General features: G+C 37.6%; 7 protein-coding genes across 9 annotated transcripts; 6 read left to right on the forward strand and 1 right to left on the reverse strand.

The window, feature by feature from the left end:
* The first annotated feature begins 17 nt into the window (after positions 1-17).
* On the forward strand, positions 18-2142 carry LOC108857049 (syntaxin-43). Its single transcript, XM_018630972.2, has 8 exons — positions 18-521; positions 603-879; positions 963-1052; positions 1114-1185; positions 1288-1365; positions 1440-1505; positions 1592-1672; positions 1750-2142. Exons 1-8 carry the CDS (start codon positions 340-342, stop codon positions 1855-1857), a joined length of 954 nt encoding a protein of 317 aa, XP_018486474.2. The 5' UTR covers positions 18-339; the 3' UTR covers positions 1858-2142.
* Positions 1972-5799, reverse strand: LOC108857048 (importin subunit alpha-7). Of its 3 annotated transcripts, none has more exons than XM_056986421.1 (11): positions 5537-5799; positions 5106-5184; positions 4835-4929; positions 4630-4749; positions 4265-4450; positions 3907-4070; positions 3755-3833; positions 3482-3610; positions 3253-3380; positions 2580-3003; positions 1972-2318 (listed from the first exon to the last, which is right to left on the reverse strand). In XM_056986421.1, the coding sequence occupies exons 1-10, from the start codon at positions 5747-5749 to the stop codon at positions 2583-2585; spliced, it is 1614 nt and encodes a 537-aa protein (XP_056842401.1). In that variant the 5' UTR covers positions 5750-5799; the 3' UTR covers positions 1972-2318; positions 2580-2582. The 3 variants fall into 3 exon arrangements, with proteins under 3 accessions (XP_056842401.1, XP_018486473.2, XP_018486472.2); XM_018630971.2 differs by having other exon boundaries at positions 1972-2313; positions 4618-4749; XM_018630970.2 differs by having other exon boundaries at positions 4618-4749.
* A 1196-nt stretch (positions 5800-6995) lies between these two features.
* On the forward strand, positions 6996-7840 carry LOC108860735 (uncharacterized). Its single transcript, XM_018634586.2, has 2 exons — positions 6996-7304; positions 7541-7840. The coding sequence occupies exons 1-2, from the start codon at positions 7076-7078 to the stop codon at positions 7684-7686; spliced, it is 375 nt and encodes a 124-aa protein (XP_018490088.1). The 5' UTR covers positions 6996-7075; the 3' UTR covers positions 7687-7840.
* Positions 7841-9651: 1811 nt separating this feature from the next.
* Positions 9652-10293, forward strand: LOC108859649 (defensin-like protein 205). The gene is made up of 2 exons (XM_018633560.2): positions 9652-9787; positions 9867-10293. The coding sequence occupies exons 1-2, from the start codon at positions 9721-9723 to the stop codon at positions 10070-10072; spliced, it is 273 nt and encodes a 90-aa protein (XP_018489062.1). The 5' UTR covers positions 9652-9720; the 3' UTR covers positions 10073-10293.
* Positions 10294-10449: 156 nt separating this feature from the next.
* Positions 10450-11527, forward strand: LOC130512467 (uncharacterized). Its single transcript, XM_057010511.1, has 2 exons — positions 10450-10457; positions 10606-11527. The coding sequence occupies exons 1-2, from the start codon at positions 10450-10452 to the stop codon at positions 11525-11527; spliced, it is 930 nt and encodes a 309-aa protein (XP_056866491.1).
* Positions 11528-13392: 1865 nt separating this feature from the next.
* Positions 13393-17116, forward strand: LOC108861081 (ATP-dependent DNA helicase Q-like 1). The gene is made up of 11 exons (XM_018634905.2): positions 13393-13596; positions 13708-14084; positions 14479-14730; positions 14873-15036; positions 15170-15266; positions 15365-15408; positions 15762-15876; positions 16074-16427; positions 16522-16746; positions 16893-16998; positions 17083-17116. The coding sequence occupies exons 1-10, from the start codon at positions 13482-13484 to the stop codon at positions 16995-16997; spliced, it is 1848 nt and encodes a 615-aa protein (XP_018490407.1). The 5' UTR covers positions 13393-13481; the 3' UTR covers position 16998; positions 17083-17116.
* A 1031-nt stretch (positions 17117-18147) lies between these two features.
* Positions 18148-21572, forward strand: LOC108856683 (uncharacterized). The gene is made up of 5 exons (XM_018630543.2): positions 18148-18566; positions 18801-18924; positions 19142-19191; positions 19290-20783; positions 20867-21572. Exons 2-5 carry the CDS (start codon positions 18801-18803, stop codon positions 21467-21469), a joined length of 2271 nt encoding a protein of 756 aa, XP_018486045.2. The 5' UTR covers positions 18148-18566; the 3' UTR covers positions 21470-21572.
* Positions 21573-21817: the final 245 nt, after the last annotated feature.

The following is a 21817-nucleotide window of genomic DNA, read 5'->3' on the forward strand; positions in this document are numbered from 1 at the left end:
TTCGAAACTAAGCCCAAAATTATATCTGTGGATATGTACAGTCTAGTTTAATGTCACAACAAAAAGTTTGCAAGTTGTAAATCCGGGAGCTAACTTTCTCGTCGGAGAAGTTGAATCCTGCCGGCGATCCTCCGATCAATCACACAGCTTCTCGAAGCTCTCTACCGTCTTCTATTCACAATTCGTGCTAGCTACTCTGTTGCTTGCTTCATTTCGATGAAGAAACAGCGATCGTGTTCAGATCTATAGCTTCCGAGATCGTACACTCTTTGTTCAGAAGGTCGAGAGATCTTTGGTTACTGAGATTCTTCTAAGGGGTTTTGATATCTGAAAGCCGATATGGCGACTCGAAACCGTACACTCTTGTTCAGAAAGTACAGAAACTCCCTGAGGAGCGTCCGTGCTCCGATGACGGAATCGAAACCCGGCGTAGGTCCGGTGATCGAGATGGCGAGCACGTCTCTGTTGCATCCCAAACGCTCCTACGCTCCTGTCAGTACCGAAGATCCAGGGAACTCGAGGTTCAAAGCTTTGTTATTATTACATAAAAGTATTTAATCACTTGAGATAGTTAGTTACTACTAGTGTGTACGTTGTTACAGTAAAGGAGCAGTTACAGTGGGATTACCACCAGATTGGGTTGATGTATCTGAGGAGATATCAGTGAACATTCAGCGCGCGAGGACCAAAATGGCTGAGCTTGGAAAGGCTCACGCGAAGGCGCTGATGCCTTCGTTTGGGGACGGTAAAGAGGATCAGCATCAGATCGAGTCTCTGACGCAGGAGGTTACTTTCTTGTTGAGGAAGTCAGAGAAGCAGCTTCAGAGGCTGTCTGCTGGTGGACCTTCTGAGGATTCGAGTGTTAGGAAAAACGTGCAGGTTTAGTAGTGGTTGGTGTACTTTTTTACATCAGTATCTAAACTGTGAGTCTTAATGTGTGTGTGTTTTTTTTTTGATAACAGCGGTCTCTTGCTACTGATCTCCAACACCTTTCTATGGAGCTTCGTAAGAAACAGTCTACGTATCTTAAACGCTTGAGGCTACAAAAAGAGGTATGCATATCTTAAGTTTTGGGGGGGAAATTAAAGCTTTTGACTTTTGATGTATCATCAGGATGGAGGGGATTTAGAGATGAATCTAAATGGAAGCAGCTCTAGAGCAGAAGATGATGACTTCGATGATATCGTATGACTCGACTCCTTTTATTACAATCTACAACCCTTGTTTCTCTTTTATGTAGATGATCTGTAACACTATGCAACTTATGCATTTTTTAATTTATTTCAGTTATTTAGTGAGCATCAGATGAGCAAGATCAAAAAGAGCGAGGAAATATCTGTAGAGAGGGAGAAAGAGATTCAGCAGGTTAATAATTGCTTTGCAACTCTTTCATAGTAACCTTTTTGTCACTTTCTCATGGTTGTGTGGTAATCCAACAGGTTGTTGAATCCGTAAACGAGCTCGCTCAGATAATGAAAGATCTTTCTGCCCTTGTGATAGACCAGGTATAAGAACAACTGCTATTAACTATTCTCTAGCTTGTTCTAGAAATATAAAATAATTTGAAACCAAAAAAAACTTCGGGTGACAGGGTACGATAGTTGATCGGATTGACTATAACATTCAGAACGTTGCTAGTACAGTTGAAGATGGTCTCAAACAGCTGCAGAAGGTAAAACTCTTATATGACCATCTCACTCACTCAACGTTTCGTGTCTAAAATGTTTCGCATTGTGAATCTCCCCACAGGCAGAACGTACACAGAGAAGTGGAGGCATGGTTAAATGTGCGTCTGTTCTCGTCATACTCTGTTTCATCATGCTAATTCTCTTAATCCTCAAGGAGATTTTCTTGTGACCCAAGAAACAAGGATGATCCCCCATTCTTTCATTCTTTTATGTTTTTGCACCAATTGGTCTGAAGAAAAAATCGTATTTTGTTGTCCTTCTTGCTCCATCGCTTTGCTACATGTTTTTCTTTCTTTCTGATATTTTAGTTTCTTACGCACACTGTTATATCAAAATACGTCCTTTCCTGGGGTTTTCACATAGGACAGTATCACTATTGTATCGAATCTTTGTAAGCTCTGGATGTTACCGAGTTTTATAACGGTTTATTACATGTAAAGAAGATATTTAACTATGATGTTTAAGAATCTACGGAGAAGCATATATGAACTGTACCGATTATAATCTGTTTCAGGATACAAACTACCAACTTTCCCATTTCTATTCAAAGCATTGTAATAACTTCTAACCTTGATTCTCTGTTAGTGTATGAACAGTTGAGCTGAGTGTGTGATTGCCAAGCCGCCTGTCCTGATTCATCATAATAACACCAAACAAGATATGAAACCAAGTAAAACCGGATATAAAGTCCCCAACAGAACTAGAACTAAACTAAGCCAAATCAAACAAAAGTTGTTCGGTTTGAGTTTGATCAGTTCCTCTCAAGCTAGACAAAACTAAACCAGACTCTGTTCTGAACCAAAATGCCTACCACTAACTACATCCGTGCTTAGCCCTTAATGTGAAAGCAAAAATAAGGCATTAAGAATTACTCAAAGGTAGGACTTGTACCTCTTAAGGTCCACAGTACATCTCACCAAGAGTACATGAGGGTGTTGGCATATTTGCAAAGTTGTCAAGTGGGAAATACACAATGTCTTGTCTTCCTATATCTTCCTCTTCTACTTCTTCTGCTTCTTCTTCTTCTAACCAGTATGTTTCTAGAATCTTCACCGCCATTTCATAAATGTCACTGTTCTCATGAGCTTGCAGGCTTTCTATTTTCTCCAGTCCCTCAGCGTCTTCTATAAGCTGAGCATGTGGGTTTACATTTGTTTGAGTGCATTGGTAAATACCTTCAGCGTGTCTCGTGTTGCAAGCTTCTCCCACCTTCAGTATCTTCTCTAATGCTTCTAAACAAATCATGACGACTTGAGTATCCGAGGATGTAAGAATGTCGCACAAAGGTTTTATGCAGTCTTGCTTTACAAGAAACCTGACACATTAGCGGATCATGGGTGAGGTTTTGAAAGAAAGAACTGACCCGCACACGCTTGAAAAATATATCGATAACCTGCTGAGAGCTCTACCAAGACAAGTTGTAGTAAACCAAATGGATTTAATTCTTTTCATGCCTCTATTTCAGACTACTAAATATGTCTTATTGGCTAATATAGTTCTCAATTTTTTATTCTAATGAGAAAAACTAATAGCGAGAAAATGTATTGGTTTTTTTTCTACGTACAGGATTTGCTTGTAAGAGCCTCCAGCTACAGCGTTGCAGATAGCCCAAGCAGCTTCACACTTGACATCAAACTCAGAGTTCCGGAGCAGATTAACAAGTGCAGGACATATATCAGCACCAAATACAGCCTACCAAAGGAGATAAGGAAATGCCGACATATATTGGGAGCAACATATTTGATTAGAAACGGTTAAAAAGACAAGTTCAGGTATTATATATATTGACTAACCTGAATCTGTGATTGACAACCAGCTGTGATATTAGAGACTACCCAACAAGCTTCCTTCCTGATGGTCTTGTTATAGGGTCCTCTTAGAAGATTTAACAAGCATGGGAGCGCTTGAAGATCAATTATATACTATGAAAGTCACGAAGAAAAAGGTTCTGATTCAAAACCAAATAGAAAAAGCCACTAATAGTAGAATACTCAACGAAGGAAGTAGCCGAGGTAAGCAAAATATCAGCTCTAATACAAAATTTATATTTCTAGCTGCATATTTACCTGAGTTTGACTATCATTTCCAGTTACAACAATGCCAATGGTGCGAAGAGCAGGAGCGGCAACTGAAGGCGAACGGTGGCTGTTCAGAAAGCAAAAAGTCATCAGAATGATAAGTCAGGATTTTATTGGTTAGCTAAAGGCTTGAAACTCACACCGAAAGACCAATAAGTCGCGCACAAACATTGGCTTCAATAACGGCCTGTATTTTTTCATTTGAACCATCAGAGAGATACACCAGCGCCCAGCACGTATAAGCCAAGAGTTCTTTGTCATCTAACCGAATGAGATGTGCAAGAGCTGGTAATGCAGCACTCACCTGTGGGCATATAGCAATACAGTTAATAAGTAAAATGTCTGAAAGAATACGACATTCATCAAACCCAATCAGAAAAATTGCTAGTCAACCCTGAGCGTTAAAGTTTTTCAAGATGTATCTATCAATGCTACGCCACAGTATTGAGTGCAAGAGACTAAGGAGCTATAACTAAAGCAGCTTGGTTCAAAACTTACCTGATCATAGGGAGGCTGTGGTTTCCCTCTGCAAAGATTAGACAAGGTCCAAGCGGCGTTTACAAGCATAGAAAGTTTAGCTCCATTGTTTAACTGTAACAACAGAGAAGGTAGAGCGCCATGTCCAAGGACTATATCACGGCATCTAGGAGAGTCTCCAGAAATATTTCCTAATGCCCAGACAACCTGATTGTTCAAGAATACAGCTTAGTTGCCGCTGAAAATTGGGGGCATTTACTGATCTTTGTCATTTTCTTTATCTCTTATTCAATTGCAGAAGCGACCACAGGCTCTAAGCATTTGGGAACCATATAACAGAGTACACGATCATTTATCACCACGAAGATATATACCTGCTCACGGACCTCATCGTATGGTGAGATTAGAAGTCTCACTAGTATTGCAACAGCTCCATGATCAATCACCACTTCAGTGTTCTCAGACGTTCCAGATGCAATATTCGTTAAAGCCCAAGCCGCTTCGAACTATAGAAACGAAAAAAAAAACATCGAGCTTGTCAAGCTAGTGATAAAAACCAGATCGAATGTACATGTGTGTATCGAAGCTAACCTGAAGCTGGGGAAAGTCATCCCACGTAAGGAACTCCACAAAGCGTGGAACCAAACCAGCTTGTATAACTTCTTCAACATGTACACTAAACATTTCTACCAAAAAAAAAACAAACATTCATAGCATTAGAAAGAGTCGAATACACTTTACTTTCACATTCACCTACCTACATAGCTTTCAGCCTCATCAATGTACACATTATCATCCCTTCTGAAAAAAATCTCATTGCAGTCTCTAACATAAAGTGAAATAAAATGGGATTGTCACTCACCACCACAAAGTAACGTTCTGATCTGAGTAGTAGCCTCGATCAACAGGTCCTTCTTGTCAGACCAAATACGGCTGATCAACTGTAACCAAATCAAAGATACATTCCCATTCTGAGAGATTCAAACTTCAGATGAAACTAAATAATAATCATACTGAAAATTTCAGATCTCACTAACAAAAGCTATAGCTAGATGATCACTCGGATGATTCTAGGCACTACATGATCATATCTCAGAACATGCAAATTCATATCAATCATGATCTAAAAACACCAAAATCGATCGAAAAATTGGATAAGATCATCATCCTAAACACGAGAAGCATGCATCTATCTATCTATCTATCAATCAATCAATCGCATGTTCATCAATCTCCAGATATTTTTCGTAAAATACAAAATAAGGTTAAAATATGCAAAAAAAAAAAACGGACATTGTGATCGAGAGAGACGGCGGAGGGAGGAGACTGAGGAAGAGACTCGCGACGCTTCTTAAGCAAACTCTCCTCTCGCTTGGCTTTGCGGATCTCGACCATGTCTTCCTCTCTTCGTCGCCGTCCTCCCACTCCGTCGACCACCGCCTTGTACCCGCTCCTCCGTACCGACGTCGTCGTCGTCGTCGTCCAGCTCGTTCCTCCTCCTCTCATCTTATTTTGATCACCTGATTTTCGACGGTTTGGTTGGCTGAAAATCGAAATCAAAATTTTCCAGGAAAAGCAACGAGAGAGGCCACACGCTATATATGAAAGGGGTAAATAATTATATTTTTTGGGGTGTCAAAAATAAATATTTTAAAATTAGGGGTATAAATTCGAATTTGTAAGATAACTTGGGGAGAACACAGGTAAAAAAACGTGCACGCTGATTCGTTCCCGCCTAAATTCTGTTTCGGATATTAATCATTGGGTAAGAAGTTAATCTGGATTGACTATAAAACTGACTAAGGCCCAATTGCAAGTTACAACAACATGGACACCCAACTGTTTTTTATTTATTGAGTATTTATTTGTACTAAATGAGTTCAGATATGAATTGATATTAATTAAACACTTCCAAAGTAGAAAAATTGCTTGAAATACACTAGTTTGGATATCATTTAAAAAAAAGATTCTAACATTTGATTTTATGGTTTAGTAATTATTGTGTAGTGTTTAGTATTTAGGAAGTGTGATTGATCAGTTTATAAATTTCTATAAATAATTCTTAAACATCTATAAATAATTTAGGAAGATTAATTTTAACTTAGGATATTCTAAATCAAATTGGATGTCAATATTCAGCGGACTTCGTACCAAGTGAAGATGTCGAAATACTTGTTTTTTGGTCACATGTTTTGTATTTTGTAACTCTATAAATAGCTTAGGAGAGATAAGAGAGGACACAAAGAGATGCAAGAGTTGATAACCTTTATTCAACTAACATACACTGTGTTGTTTTTTATTCAGTTAAATGAACAAAAATACACTTTTTCTTTCTATTAACTGTCATATTAATCGTTAAGAACATTCTTTTAATTTTCTTCCAGCAAAAAAAAAACGATTTAGAGCTCGATGTTGTTTAGAGAATTTCTGTACAGTATATATTTTTTTAAAGAATTTCTGTACAGTAGGTATTCCAGTGCAATATGGTTCGAACTCTATGCTCTGGCAAAAAAAAAAAAAAACGGACGCTAGATTATATTCAAACCTAACATAAACAAAAGGAGCTACTTAGCTAGGAAAGAAAAGGAGACCATATTAAGGTCATCAAGACTACGGTTGATGTTTTGTATTTGGCAAACTATTGTTCGTTTGAAAGTTATTTTTCTTTCTATTTCTGATCATTTCGTTGTAACGCCTTTCTCTCTTGTTTGGGTTACTTTCCACCACATATTTGGCTCTCCCGAAATGCAAGGTTTAAAACCAAACACTACAGAGATTCTAATTCATAGGAATAAAAAACAACAAAAGTAGAAAAAGAGGGCCAATACCGAGATGGAGGATTTCCAATCTCCTAGAATACGATCTTACAAATCGTATGAAGGAGATCGGAACCTCCAATTGGTTGATCCTGCCGATTTAAAACAGGTGAGAGGGATCTACGTTGTTAGAGAATCAAAACACAACCGATCTCCTATGACATCGGATCTATGGCGCAAAATCTCTTACAAAGACCTGCCTGCTAGACCAAGAAAAGTTTCTTCTCATTCAACATCATTAAAAGGTAGTTTTCTTTTTAAAAGAACGAATCATATGGTTTATGGACTACAACAGATCTTCGAAAACATTTTTTCAAAAAAAAAAAACAAATCTTCGAAAACATTCTATTGCTACATTTACAATGATGAGTCTAGTTGTACAAACATATGAACACATCGTTTTGCGTCTCTAATATTTTTAATGGGGGTTTACAATGTTTCTAACATTATATGTGAGTATGTTTGTTTATAACTGTAACAGGATGGTGGAACGATCCGGAGATGAAGAGAAAGAGACGAGTGGCGAAGTACAAGATTTATTCAGTTGAAGGAAAGATGAAGACGTCTTGGAGAAAAAGCTACAAGTGGATTAAGGTCCAATGCTCGAAGATTATTCATGGAACATAGCTCTTCAAGGTGTCATCTGTTCAGTAGTTTGATTTTTATAAGGAAGCTAAAATCATGCATGCATATATGTATTTTATTCAATTACATTTATTTCATTCCTCTTGTTTATCTTGTTAATGGTGTATTTTGATGAAATTACATTTCATTCTAATTAGCTTGAAAATTCAATAAACAAATATACTATTTTCAAAGATTATACAATTACTAGAACCTTCTAGGAGATAAAAGTAACCATATCTAGTTGTTCATATATAACAATATATATATACACATATATATACATACATATATATATATATTTGTTATTATTGTGTCATTTTATATTCAGAACACAAAAACAACTAAGATGATATATTTGAGAACGACTTGTTCTTTACCACTTATACCGTTGTTATCTCGCTTTTAGTAAGAAAACTGTAATACAAAATGACAAATACGTTCGGAAACAAAAAGCTGTTTGATAAAGAAATGGGAAATTGGTTATGAGATAACCAATTTCCCTAATATAACGATACACAATGTGTCTTCTATATAATATTGCCATCCTACCTTTTTATTTTACCGGTAAAACCTGCAAAATAATTATAATCTAAATTAATAGCTAGTGATTCTAAAAGAAAAATGTGGCCTTACTTACTCTCACATAGCTAACAAAGTAATGGCAAAATATAGAAAGATCAAGCAGATTTGAGTGATGAAGATGCTACCTACTACGGTTCCGGAAAAGTTTTGTGGAGAAGAAGAACGATTTAGGAAGTTCGATGACTGAAAGGGGGGATTTCTCAAAGTTTATAAGCGGCAGTCGAAAGGACGCCAAGACATGTATGTATCTTAATATGAAGTAAATCTCTGTCGCATATGTAGAAGAAGATGAACAGTAGTTTTCTTATTATATTCTGTTCTATTTATATGCATATAGAATAGAAATGTAAAATAATATGTATTATAATATTTTGTTATGCGATCTATTATGTTACTATACTATTTAATTATGTTCCATTCCATTTGGTTAGAAATATATTTTGATATTTGGGTTTAGGGTTTACATTTGGATTAGAATTTCGTGATTAGAGTTTAGAGTTTAGTATTTAGAAATTGAGAAAGTATGGTTGGGATTAGGATTAAACTTGTCCATGCAATTATAGAGATTCCATACCTTCACTAATATGTACTATGTTATTTATTTTGTTCCATTCTATTTGGATTTTGGATTTATATTTAGTTTTGTGGTTTATATTTGGGTTTAGAGTTTACTTATTAGAGTTTAGGGTTTATATTTAGATTAGGGTTTAGTGATTAGAATTTAGGGTTTAATATTTATAAGTTAAGGGGGTATGTTATAGACTAGTGTTATATTTTTATTATGTTCAATTTTTTTTGGATTTAGAGTTTATATTTGGATTTATCCTATACTAGTTAGATGATATGGTTTACTGAATAGGGTTTAGGGTTTACTATTTATGGGTTGTGGTGGGAATGAATAAAGTTTAATATCTAGAGGTTTGGATTGGGTTATGTATAGTATTTAGTGGTTGTTGTGGGATTATAATCCTATACTATTTAGATGATATGAAATATAAAATTTGTTGTATATATATATGATCAATAAAATTATACGTGGATGGCTTCTTTTTCTTTCAAAAAACCACGACGTCCTTAATTTATAATCTGTAACTGGTAACCTGTTAAATGAGAGGACATAATTGAATAGAATATGTGTAAAAAGCCTGACATTAAATTACGTCAAAATCATAGCTAGATTTTTAATTTCACTTGAAAAAAAGCTATCTCGCCAATTAGCCCTAAAGAAATTTTCAAATGGGCTTTCAAATAAACAAAGTATGTAAGTTAAGAGCAGGGCCGTAAAGGCCGAATCGATGTAAGAATGAAATCACAACGTCGCCAATTTGGTGAGAAGTCAACTGTATTTTTGCTATAAATAGACTACAATTCTCATTCACTAATATCACCCAAGTTTCTGAAAACAGAAAGAAGCAATAACTAAGTGTAAAAAGAAGAAGCAAAAGCTACAGAATGGCAAAAACCCTCAGTTCCATCTGCTTCACCACTCTCCTGCTCGTTGTCTTGTTGATTTCAGCTGGTAATTTTGGTTATGATTTCAAAATGCATATATATGCATAACATCTAAAAACATGTATGTGTCTTTGAATATTTCTTAGGTATCCCGAAGAGCGAGGCGACGTGTACCAAGTACTTAGGCGAAGCCATATTGCCGTACCCATGCAGGGAAAGCTACTGTGAAGCCAAATGCGCTGAGATTTACCACGAGTCATGCAGAGGAGAGTGTGAGGATCATGATCATCACCACGGAGTGCATTTAACAAATGACCATGACGACCATTGCTACTGCTACGGTCGTTACTAAGCTGATGAAGTTTACTCATAAACTCGTACCGTATTAAATAAAATAAAAATGTAAGCGTGGTGGTTTCCTTCGATTTAAGTGTCATGTGTGAGTGTTGTTTTTTTTTTTTTTATAATTAAATAAAATAGTACGTAAGACGAAGCTAATGACTTCTCTCCTAAGTATATTATAAGATCATGTTGTATGTTATTTCGATTTGATAATAATAAAGTTGTTTTGTATTTTCTTTCTCAAAAAAAAAAAGTTGTTTTGTATTTTGGCTACGTACTTTTGTTAACCACTTAGATAAATACATACATTCGTCGATTTGAAGTTTTATGTACGTTTACAATACCACTTTTTTCTCGGAATAATTGTGGTCAAGTGGTAGTTGAGACATGAGAATGTAATAAACCACTTATAAAAGTTTAAAATCTTCCCTAAAAGTCTAAAACAAATCAAAGCTATTTGAAAAGTTTGAGATTTGGTTTAGACCAAAACAGTTTTTATGACAATTCACTAATATCCGATTTCTGGGTTCTGGATGCGTCTAGATCTCAGAGTTGGATTTGGCAATCTTTGTGCAAGCTCAGACAGCTAGCTAGGCCATTCGTCGTTTGCGATATTGGTTCTGGAATCACGGCAAGCTTTTGGCATGAAAACTGGACTTCTTTGGGATCTCTGCTTCTTCTTACAGGAGAACAAGGACCGAGGACTTCGGGTCTACCGATTGATGCAGTAGTGAAGGAAGCTATTGTGAACAACAACTGGTGGATTCACTCTTTTAGATCAAGAAACCCGGTTATTAGCTTACTCAAGAATTGCTTACCTGATCCCCAAGCAATAGTTACTTCAGAAGTGGATGACTGTTTCCTTTGGCGAATAGGTGATGCGCCTCCGACAGCGAGCTTCTCTTCCTCCCTCACTTGGAATCACCTATATGATAGGCTTCCTGAAGTCACTTGGCATAGATCCATTTGGTTTAAAGGTAGGATCCCAAAACACGCCTTCCTCTCTTGGTTGATTGTGCTGAATAGGTTATCTACTAAAGACAGAATGCGGAGTTGGGGGATATCGGTCACTCCTACTTGCGTCCTTTGTGGTTTGGCGGATGAGACTCGTCAACACCTTTTCTCTGAGTGTGATTACAGTAGAGAGATCTGTGATTATTTCTTCTCCTCGGCTCATCTCTCCCCTCCTCCTGTGTTTATGGATACTATCCATTGGATCAGAGCTCCGACTCGAGACAGTAACATCAATTTGATCCTCAAGCTGGCTTATCAAGCCTCCCTCTATGTGATCTGGAAAGAAAGGAACTCTCGTTTACATACTCATTCGTCCAGACCTGCAGCTTCTCTTATTCAGGAAATTCAGTGTCTCCTTCGAGCCAAGATGGACATCCTGACTAGAGAGCAACGGAACCTTCCGTCGACTGTTACGTTCTTATCCTCCTGGCGTCGCCTCTTCGATAGGTAAGGGGTTGGGGGTTTTTTTTTCTTCTTTCGTGTCTGTGTTCAGAGTTTGTAGGTTTTTGTTTGCTGGTTTTGTTTGTAATTTTCTTGCTTAATAAAACGGAAATTTTAATTGAAAAAAAAAAAAAAAAAAAAAAAAAAAAAAAAAAAAAAAAAAAAAAAAAAAAAAAAAAAAAAAAACTAATATCCGATTTCACCATCTGGCATAAGATCAATAAACATTTCAAACTTGGTTAAACAATGTGATAGCTATTAAAAAAAAAACTCTATAACACTAAATAGTCTGTATTGGAGTAAACCTGATTGACGATAGAACATGTACAAAACTTATATCAATTTTTGTTGCAACAAATATGATTGTAAATCAACCAACTCCAAGTTAGCCTAGTGATAAAAGAGTTGCAACTGTAACTATCGCCATCCACATCAAATTCGCGGTGGAAGTTGCAACTGTAACTATCGCCATCCACATTAAATTCGCGGTGGAAAGAACTAGTTATAATGCTTGGATTTTCGATAAAGAAGTGAAAATACTTTTTTGTTTACCAAAAAATATCATCGCGAATTGCAATTAAGTATCTTTTAACATTATTTGTTCATTTGATTTATAATGGTTTAGACACTAAATTTTGTATTGTACGTAGATTCTTAAAATTAAAAAAAGAATGCAAAATATATCATTCGAAAATGGAAGCATAAACATAAATAGTACAGAGCATACAATATTAGCTTGGTCGATAAGTTTCACTCTTAAGTAAGAGTGTAAACTGATGCAATCTTTCTGTCCAAGTATATTTCATGCAAATATCCCATGCATTGTGATTGTTTGTCTATACTAGTTTTGGCAACTACCTATTTTCCGACAGGTAATATGTAGGATTCATCCTAGTGGGAATCGAAGATACTTGTTGCTCTTGTATACCTATGCACTAATTATATACCCACAAAATCCAAAATACTTCTGGCTCTTGTATAAATGGGCACTAATTTACTTTCTCCAAATATTAATCTTTTAAAGCTATATATATTTTTGTCTGGTTAAACAAGGGACTTTTTTTTTGTAACACTTGCTCATATTAAAACTAATTAAACAAGGGAGTAGAAAAAAACAAATTAGTTGACCAAAAAAAAAAAGAAAAAAACAAATGTTGAGAAAGATCTGACTCTAACGAGTAGTGGATCTCCTTTAAGAATCAAGTGGGCACGGCCCCGGGCTATGAAGCTACTAATGGGACCAAATGACCTCTATAGAAACTAAAGATTTATTTTACACAGTTGAATTTGGTGTAAATTTGCCCCCACTAAATTAGGACCATAGTAATTACTTTGGACCTTTCCAACTCATCGAGCTAAGCCTCGTGATAGAATAAAGAAAAATCTGATAATAATCCCGCATCCTTAGTTCTTTGTCTAACAAGACCTTCATCTAATGTTTCTTACATGTTGAACCCTCACCTAGAGACCTTGTTGTCTGTTAGAAGAAAACGGCTTGCAGTTTTAGCAAAGAGAAAGAAAGTAGAACAAGAACCGCATGTTGTTTATTGAATCCCCAAACGGTATTTTAACAAATCCTAACTCTATCTTACAAAACTAGATTAGATGATCAGGAAAGTAGATAAACATGTTCTGGCTTAAGAGATGATTTTGAATTCCAGAGAGATGGGGGGCTTTTCTGTTCCCACTTCTCACCAATCAACCGCGTCTAATAGTTGGGCTCAGTTGGGCTCATACCTATCGTATAAGCGTGATTGAAAAAAAAGATAGAGCTCGGTCTGATAGCCCATCTAACTAAGAACAAAACGACAACGTTGCAAAAATGGCGGGAAAACGCAGCTTGAGGTTTATTTCGCGGAAGTCCTTAAAAAAAAATCAAACAATTTCTTAATATTTCTAATCGCCGCCCGGGGAAGAAAAAATCGCAGCTCCCGTTACCGGAAGTTGAGAGTCCGTCTCCGAAGATGAAAGGTCAGGATCTCGAACTGGAGAAAGCTCGACTGCTGAGCCTAGCTACCAAACTCGGATTCGACGAAGAGTCCGCGAGGAAATGCTTGGATCGATTCGTCGATCTCTACGGTACCAAATATCCGAATCTAAGAGAAACTGATCGACCGAATCACACTATTATCTGAATATATATATATATATATATATATTTATTTGTAAAATTTGGTTTTAAAAAAAAAGGTGATGATGGACGAGATTTCATCACGGTTGCGTTATGCGGAGACGATTTTATAGCGGCGTTGGCTGATTTCGAGGAAGGGACGGAGGAATGGGATGACGTGCAGGCTTTAGAGACGGAAGCTCAGGGGACGTTGGCTGAGATGTTTTGTAAAGCTAAGACTAGTGATGATAACGGATTCGAGACTGATGATGATGGTGAGTCAAGAAGTGCTGCCCAAGTTCATGTCATTGAGGACTCTCCTCCTCCTGATTCAAAGAATAATAATCCTGACGTAATGGAGCTGGATTCTTCTAGTGATTTTGAAGATGATGATGATGATGGTACACAGTTCAAGGCTCCAATGACTGGTTCCAGAAATCACTTTTCGAGATCCATGGTAAATATTTAACACTATATTTACTGTTTCATTGGTAGTAGACTCGTTTTACGTACATTAGATTTTGTGGTGGAGATAAGGGTGTTGTTATTGAGGGTAGTGTGAATGCAAGCTGAAACGGAAAGTAAATCTTAATATCTAAGGATAAGTATTTTATAAGTTTGCTTTTGTCTCTCTGAAACATTAAACATGGTTTGCGAAAGAATCACAGAGAATTAGCTTTTCATTCATTTGCCTTTGGTGCATATGATTAAACTTAAAAGAAGAATACTTTGGATGGTAGTTTGACATTTTCTTGGTTTGCTATCTCCCTTCAGCTCTCTTGGACAGTGTTTCCAGTAACAAATATGTACTGTCTTCTTAAACTGAACTTATGAATTGTTCTGCTTTGAAGGAATATTCTATGCAAGATTCAGTCTCAACAATTTCAGGGAAGAAACCTTCTGTACAGACATCAGACAAGGACCATGAAACTCCAAGTTACGAAGAGTTGCAGGCGTTGGATGATCTGGAATTCGCCAACTTGGTTGTTTTTGGAAACAAAGTGTTCCGGCCTCTGCAGCATCAAGCATGTAGAGCATCTATGGAAAAGAAGGATTGCTTTGTTCTAATGCCTACGGGAGGGGGGAAAAGTTTGTGTTACCAGGTCATGCTCCCTTACTTCTACACATAGGTTTATCAACGAGTAATTTGGATTCTGTCTTCCATTAGTTAGTCCCACTACTTTTGGTTTCTGTTGCCACAGGCTGCATAGTAAGTTTCGTTTTTGTTTTTGTTTGATTTTACAGCTTCCTGCAACACTAAAGGCTGGAGTTACCATAGTTATATCTCCTCTCTTATCCCTCATCCAGGATCAGATAGTTGCACTGAACCTTAAGTTCGGTGTACCAGCGACTTTTCTGAATTCTCAGCAAACATCTTCACAAGCAGCAATTGTGTTACAAGAGCTCAGGTGAAGATCCTCTCACCAATTCTTTCATTGTCACAATATCCCAGGCATCATCTATTTATTATTTTCACTATGTAGATCCAATCATCTGAATGTGTTCAATAAACTTATATGTGCATTGAAATTTTATTTGCAGAAGAGATAATCCCTCATGTAAACTCTTATATGTGACTCCTGAGAAAATCGCTGGAAGTTCCTCCTTTTTGGAGACGCTAAGATGCTTAGACCGCAAGGTATTTTGTTAAGTTTTATTCTTAATATTGTTGCATTATTGATGAAAAAGCTTCCAGCTGTAAGGAAAATATTAAACATCTCTTTCTGTTAACAACAGGGCCTGCTGGCAGGTTTTGTGGTTGATGAGGCTCATTGCGTGAGGTGCATTATCTTTCTACCCTTCCCTCAGACATTATAATTTTGTGACATGAATGTTCTCTGATTATCCGTCACCAACACTTCAACATCAAAATTAAATTTCTGGCCATGACCTGAGAATAATTTCTTTGAAGTTCAAATACATCTACAAAGTCTGGTAACCTTGTTATATAGCATACTTGGTCGAGCATGTAGGAACTGATTGGAATCGATTGGGTGTCAGTAGTTTCGTTTTAATCGCATAGGTCAATAAGCTTGATAAAAGTGTTAAAACTCACTCTGCATCAGAAAAGAACTGACTGTTCGATTTTGGGGTGTCTGCATCTGAAAACTGCTACTTTTTTCTTTGTTTCCAGCCAATGGGGACATGACTTTAGGCCAGACTACAGGGAACTGGGATGTCTTAAACAGAATTTTCCCCGTGTTCCTGTGATGGCTCTTACAGCCACAGCTACTGAATCAGTCTGTCAGGTAACGACCATCACCATGATTAGATCCTGTTTCAACTCATTGGAACGGATTAAGAGCTTTGAGGATTCCCATTGCTAGGTTCTTAATTTAAATTTAGAAAATATTTCCATTTGCGCAATTTTGTAACTCGTGTTTAGTTCATCATGACTTGAAGGCCATTGGATCACCATTTTGAATTATTTTTCCCCCCACTACAGGACGTACTAAAAAGTCTGAGAATCCCCAGGGCTCTGGTTCTCAAGATGAGCTTTGACAGAACCAATTTAAAGTACGAGGTGATCAACAAGACCAAGGAGCCACTCAAACAGCTGCAAGAGCTGCTAAAAGACCGGTTCAAAGATCAGTTTGGGATCGTTTACTGTCTCTCCAAAAGCGAGTGTGTTGATGTTGCAAAGTTTCTGAACGAGAAATGCAAAGTGAAGACTGTTTACTACCACGCTGGTATGCCTGCGAAACAGAGGGTTGATGTTCAGAGGAAATGGCAAACAGGGGAGGTTCGGATTGTTTGTGCGACCATTGCATTTGGGATGGGGATAGACAAAGCAGACGTGGTAAGTCAATAATGTTCTTAGCTGTTACAGTTTGTTTGCTACCAATTTGCTGCCATTTTCTTCTGTCTGCTTAATCGTTTTTTTTTTGGTTCAGCGTTTCGTTATACACAACACATTGTCAAAAGCGATTGAAAGCTACTACCAAGAGTCAGGGAGAGCAGGAAGGGACGGGCTTCAAGCGCAGTGTATTTGCTTGTACCAGAAGAAAGATTTTAGCAGAGTCGTCTGCATGCTGCGTAACGGACAGGGAAGAAACATGGATAGATTCAAGTCAGCCATGGCTCAGGCCAAGAAAATGCAGCAATACTGTGAGCTTAAGGTAAAATTGCAAAATAAAAAAAACACAAGACTGAAAAGCAAATACTTTTATTTGAAGCTTGAATCTATTGTGGTCCTATCTATTTTAAGTTTCTTTTTTTTTTTAATTTGTCATTTACCAAAAGTCTTAATTAATTAATGTTTCAGACAGAATGCAGAAGACAGATGTTACTAGAGCACTTTGGAGAGTCATTTGACCGAAGGATTTGTAAAAGCAGTTTACATCCGTGTGATAACTGTGAAAAGAGCTAAAGTAATCTTACTCACATCTTTGATTACTTAACCTGTTATGGATGTATAGTTTTGTTCAAATGACCATAGTGATGTTTGCGTGCAGAAGCATGATTGCTATGCTATAACTATTCCCAATCCCACATGACTCCCAAGCGTTCTTCAGCTGCTTGTCATTATCTGAGCCTCTAGTCGTTCATCAGTGCTAGGTTCTTCAGACAAAGCGCTCGAGTTTTGTCGACTGTTAGTTCCATAAGGCCATGAATGTTCATTGAGGTCGTTTCAGTATTGCTGATGGTGATACACATGTTCTTTTAATTCCTACACCGACAAAAATTTAGGAAGTTTTGACCGTATTATAATATACGAGAAGCTTAGAAAATATCAAAATATGATTTTTTATACATAAAAGGTACTATCGTGGTTTAGAAGGGTGATGATTGCGTTCAGCACTAACAACATTTTTTGGATTTTTCCTTGGTTTGTTTATAAAATCAAAAGATCAAAATCAAACACGACAAAGGTAATGAATGCCCAGCGTAAGTTATCCGAGTTAAATTCACCTGTTAGGCGACAGAAGCAGCGTAAGCGATCCGAGTTAAATTCACCTGTTAGGCGACAAAAGAAAGTAAACTCCGGCCTGTTTACATCCTTGAATATGCAATAAATGTACCAATATAATTGATGGTTTCAACCTGACTAAGTGTGTATACAAATAATAATCCAAACAAAAAGTTTATTGCTGTGATTGATTAGTCACTACTTAAACTTTTTCTTTTGTAAAGTCATTTTATACTAGCATTTATAACTCATATAACACTATCACATTTGAAGTCGAACTATACCTAATACCGCTAAATAATAAACTCTATCACGTTAGCCCGATTGGTTTCGATATGATGCAGCTAACAAAAAGAATAACTAACCATAAACAGAATGAGAGACCAACAAGTATCAAAACTCTTATTGGATTTTCCCTTTTTTTTTACCATTAAAATTCTCATATGTAAGCCAAAAAGAAGGAAGAAAAATCATCTATCATATCAAATGGGCATAAAAAAGTCTTCACTTTTAATACAGAAAACAATGACACATTTAATAATCCAGAGGTGGAGTGAGAGAGAAAGAGGGGAAAATTCAAAGTTGTATCTCTCTTCAAGTCACATCAATTCACACACATACACACACACACTCTTGCATCGGTTTAATTTTTCACAAGCGCTCTCTCCGCTACTTCTCCTTTACGCCTCTCTCTCTCTCTCTATTCCAATCCCAAAATCCTAAAATCGACGAATCTGTTCTTCTCCTCTCTTCGTCCTCACTCTCTTTCCCCTTCTTCTTCCTCCTGCTTCTGGACCATTGTCCAAAAAACCCATTCTTTCCATTGATTTGTTTCTCTCCTCGTGATTCTACCCAATTGCATTTTTGTAGATTTGAGCGAGAGAGAGATAGAGATAAAGTTAAAGACTTTCTTTTCTTTTAGGGTTCCCTTCTTCACTATCACTTTTTTTTAAGCTGTGCGAAGCTTCTGGGTTTTCGTCTCCGCGCCTACATTATATCTCCTGAACGTTTTAGAAAATTTCGAATTCGGTACTCATTTCTAAATCTTTTCCTTTTTGTTTGGTCTTATGTGAATCATTTGATTTTGTCTGTATTCCTGTTTTAATCCTGTTTACTGTCCAAAGTCTGGTTCTTTTTTTTTGTCCTTATGTCTGAATTTGTTAGCTGAGCTCTGAATTTAAAAAAAATCCCAGCTTCATGTACGATAATGATGCATACTCCTTATTAGTAGTAATCTAATTCAATTGCTGTGAATGTGTGTAGATGATAGAAACGGAGGCTGTTGAGAGGAAACGATCCAGAGGAGGGTTCTTAACTCTCTTTGATTGGTCTGGTAAATCCCGGAAGAAGCTCCTCTCCTCTACCACCACCTCCTCTGGACCCTCCGGTAATAGTTCTTACCAAATCGTCTTATTTAACTATATAAATGGTCCTTGTCCTGGAGGAGCCCTTGGTTTTTGATACTTTGATCCATAGTCCTATGTATCTATTTGTGTGGATGAAGATAATGCACTTCTTGATTCAAAGAAGTTCACTTTTTAAAAAAATCTACCTTTAGCTTCCTGTTTAGTAGCTTAAAGTTTTGTCTTCTTTGTTGTTTGTAGGAGAAGCATCAAAGCAAGAGAAACAAAATGCTCAAAAGTCATCCCTCTCTGTAAGCATTCTCAATATTCTTTTTTTTTCCTTTATTTTGGTCTAGTGAATACAGAAAGCAATAGTCTTTGATCTGATCTTTCTTTTTTTTTATTACAGGCTGAGCTTGAGGAGACTGGAAAGAGTTTGACTTACAGTCCGAGAAGGGACTCTAGTTGCTCTACATCCACTGTCACTAGCGATGACAGACAAGGGTCCAGAGCCCCTAGTGTGGTCGCCAGGCTCATGGGTTTAGAGTCTCTGCCTGTCCCAAATTTCCTGGAACCTCGGTCTAATCCTGATTTTGATCCCTTCTTCAAGGCAAGCACGTGGGATGCATACGAGAGCTTGGGCTATGTAAATCTCCGGAGCCACTACGATGGCATTTCTTGGGATCATTTGGATTCAAGAACGAATAACAACGAATGTAACCGACCCATTAACCGTTTCCAAACCGAAACTTTACCTCCAAAATCGGCTAAACCGATCTCCGTCACTCACAACAGGCTCTTGTCACCCATCCGGAGTCCTGGTTTTGTTCAGTCCAGGAACCCTGCTCAGGTAATGGAAACAGCTTCGAGAATGATCGAGCAAAGTCCTCGGATACCTGCTAAACCACGGTTTCCATCATCCTCTGAAGCTTCTTCTTCTTCATCGATTCCAATGAGGATCAGAGATTTGAGAGAGAAACTAGAAGCTTCACAGAAAAAACCAAGTCCACAAAGCTCTAATGCCACCCGCAACAATAAGTATTTAAGAGGGAAGCACGACGATAAGAGAGCTACATCATCACTCAAGACACATGAGGAAAATAAATTATCGGGTAAAACAAGTAAAGCGAAGCCTTCTTCTGTATCTTCTTCACACACGAAGGCTAATACTATTATTCACAAGCAAGAGAGCTCAACGTCCTCAAGTGGCAACAGAGCTCAAAAGGAGAAGGTGGAAACCAAGAACCGCATAACTAGCAGTGGGAGGAAAACTGTGGCTAAGCAGAATAACCAGAAACAGAACCAACTCGCTGTGACGTCTGTTTCAAAACAGAAAGGCAGCAAAGCGATGAACAACAAAGTTGTAAACAAGGTTTTGGTTGTGGAAAGCGGAACTACATCTAGAAAGCCTAGCTTTACAGCAACATCGTCGGTGGAAAGAAATACTACCGGCAAAAAGAACCTTCCCCGCAAGAAAGAACCGGCAAATGGGGTGCAAGAACGGATCAAGAGAGGTCAAAAGTTGAAGAAATGTAACACCATTGTTGATAGAGGGGAAGTTGATGATAGGAAGAAGGACATGGATGTGATATCATTCACTTTCTCATCCCCTATCAAGGGCATATCATCCATTAAAAAGACCGATCAAGAAAGAGACTCTGCACTTAGTTTGAGTGCAGCAATCAACGGTGATTCTCTCAATATTCTGTTGGAACAAAAGCTCAGGGAGCTAACCTCTAAGATTGAGTCATCTAGCAGTGGCCTTACCCAAGAGGGAGAGTCTTCAGGTTCCATTTCAAAGGATTGGGTGAATGGGACTATCTCATTGCCATCAGATAAAGTTTCATCAGAGAGCGAATCTGTTTCTGACTGTACTTCATTCTACAATAACCGAAAATTCCAGGTTAGTCAGGCTTCTCTTTGTAGTACAAAGATAAGCTATGCTCTTAGTAGTAGTAAGCTTACCACTGTTTTATATGGATGCAGGCAGAAGAGCAGGAAGTTAACAGCTTTGGAACAGAAGCTGAGGATCTCCAAACCTCAAATTCACGCAATGAGATTGAAGAAACAGAACCAGTTACTTTAGGAGAAGCTGAAGAAGGCGATGATTGGGAGCTAGAGTACATAACCGAGATCATAGCCTCTGGGCAAATGATGGTGAAAGAAATCTCCTTGGGGATGGCTACTGATATATTACCTTGGAGCCTCTTCGAGGAACTCGAAGGTAGTAAGAGAGATCCACATGGAAAGGTGGAGAGAAGAACGGTGTTTGAGTTTGCGAACGAGTGGTTAACACTCAGATGCGAGAAGATGTTCATGGGAAGCTGCGGAGGGTTGGTGGGGAGAGAAGGGATGGTGTTTGGGAGGAAAGAGGTTTTAGCTGAAGAAGTGAAGAGAGAGATGGAGAGGTTGAAGAAGATGAGAGAGATGGTGATGATGGATGAGCTAGTTGACAATGAGATGAGTAGTTTTGAAGGGAGATGGCTTGATTACAAGAGAGAGGGTTACGAAGTTGGAAGTGAGATTGAAGAAGAGATTTTATCTGATTTAGTTGATGAGTTAGTTAGTGATCTTCTCTTGTGTTATTAACGACCTGGTTGGTTGTCTTCTAGAAAGAATTGTTTCTATACGTTTAGAAATAATAGCATTCACTGAACATGTCTCTAAAGTGGCAAATAGTTTTACTTTTAAACATCCTTCGTTCAGGTGATGGCGCCTTGGCAGACGAGTTATATGATGCAGGGGGACCTAGAAAGGGTATAGAGTTGAAGTTCACTCTGTGAAAGTCAGGAAAAGATTAAGAACCAATACGAGCCATATGCATATGCAGGGGAGCTTAAAACAGCACGGAGTTCTGGTTTAAAATGTGACAACGGGAAGGCGTCTCTGTGAAAGTGAGGAAAAAATTAAAAACATGCAAAAAATGCACTTAAAACA

The sequence above is a fragment of the Raphanus sativus genome, chromosome 5 (assembly GCF_000801105.2).
Source record: "Raphanus sativus cultivar WK10039 chromosome 5, ASM80110v3, whole genome shotgun sequence".
Classification (NCBI taxonomy): domain Eukaryota; kingdom Viridiplantae; phylum Streptophyta; class Magnoliopsida; order Brassicales; family Brassicaceae; genus Raphanus; species Raphanus sativus.

Coding starts and splice junctions, on each gene's coding strand:
- LOC108857049 (XM_018630972.2), top strand. CDS start 340: ATGGCGACTCGAAACCGTACACTCTTGTTCAGAAAGTACAGAAACTCC. Junction 880..962: donor GTGTTAGGAAAAACGTGCAG/GTTTAGTAGTGG, acceptor TTTTGATAACAG/CGGTCTCTTGCTACTGATCT. Junction 1,506..1,591: donor CTGCCCTTGTGATAGACCAG/GTATAAGAACAA, acceptor TTCGGGTGACAG/GGTACGATAGTTGATCGGAT.
- LOC108857048 (XM_018630971.2), bottom strand. CDS start 5,749: ATGAGAGGAGGAGGAACGAGCTGGACGACGACGACGACGACGTCGGTA. Junction 4,930..5,105: donor CAGAACGTTACTTTGTGGTG/GTGAGTGACAAT, acceptor TTTTTTTGGTAG/AAATGTTTAGTGTACATGTT. Junction 3,611..3,754: donor GAAATGATAGTCAAACTCAG/GTAAATATGCAG, acceptor TGACTTTCATAG/TATATAATTGATCTTCAAGC.
- LOC108860735 (XM_018634586.2), top strand. CDS start 7,076: ATGGAGGATTTCCAATCTCCTAGAATACGATCTTACAAATCGTATGAA. Junction 7,305..7,540: donor TCATTCAACATCATTAAAAG/GTAGTTTTCTTT, acceptor TAACTGTAACAG/GATGGTGGAACGATCCGGAG.
- LOC108859649 (XM_018633560.2), top strand. CDS start 9,721: ATGGCAAAAACCCTCAGTTCCATCTGCTTCACCACTCTCCTGCTCGTT. Junction 9,788..9,866: donor TGTCTTGTTGATTTCAGCTG/GTAATTTTGGTT, acceptor AATATTTCTTAG/GTATCCCGAAGAGCGAGGCG.
- LOC108861081 (XM_018634905.2), top strand. CDS start 13,482: ATGAAAGGTCAGGATCTCGAACTGGAGAAAGCTCGACTGCTGAGCCTA. Junction 15,037..15,169: donor ATTGTGTTACAAGAGCTCAG/GTGAAGATCCTC, acceptor TTTTATTTGCAG/AAGAGATAATCCCTCATGTA. Junction 15,267..15,364: donor TAAGATGCTTAGACCGCAAG/GTATTTTGTTAA, acceptor TGTTAACAACAG/GGCCTGCTGGCAGGTTTTGT.
- LOC108856683 (XM_018630543.2), top strand. CDS start 18,801: ATGATAGAAACGGAGGCTGTTGAGAGGAAACGATCCAGAGGAGGGTTC. Junction 18,925..19,141: donor CACCTCCTCTGGACCCTCCG/GTAATAGTTCTT, acceptor TGTTGTTTGTAG/GAGAAGCATCAAAGCAAGAG. Junction 19,192..19,289: donor CTCAAAAGTCATCCCTCTCT/GTAAGCATTCTC, acceptor TTTTTATTACAG/GCTGAGCTTGAGGAGACTGG.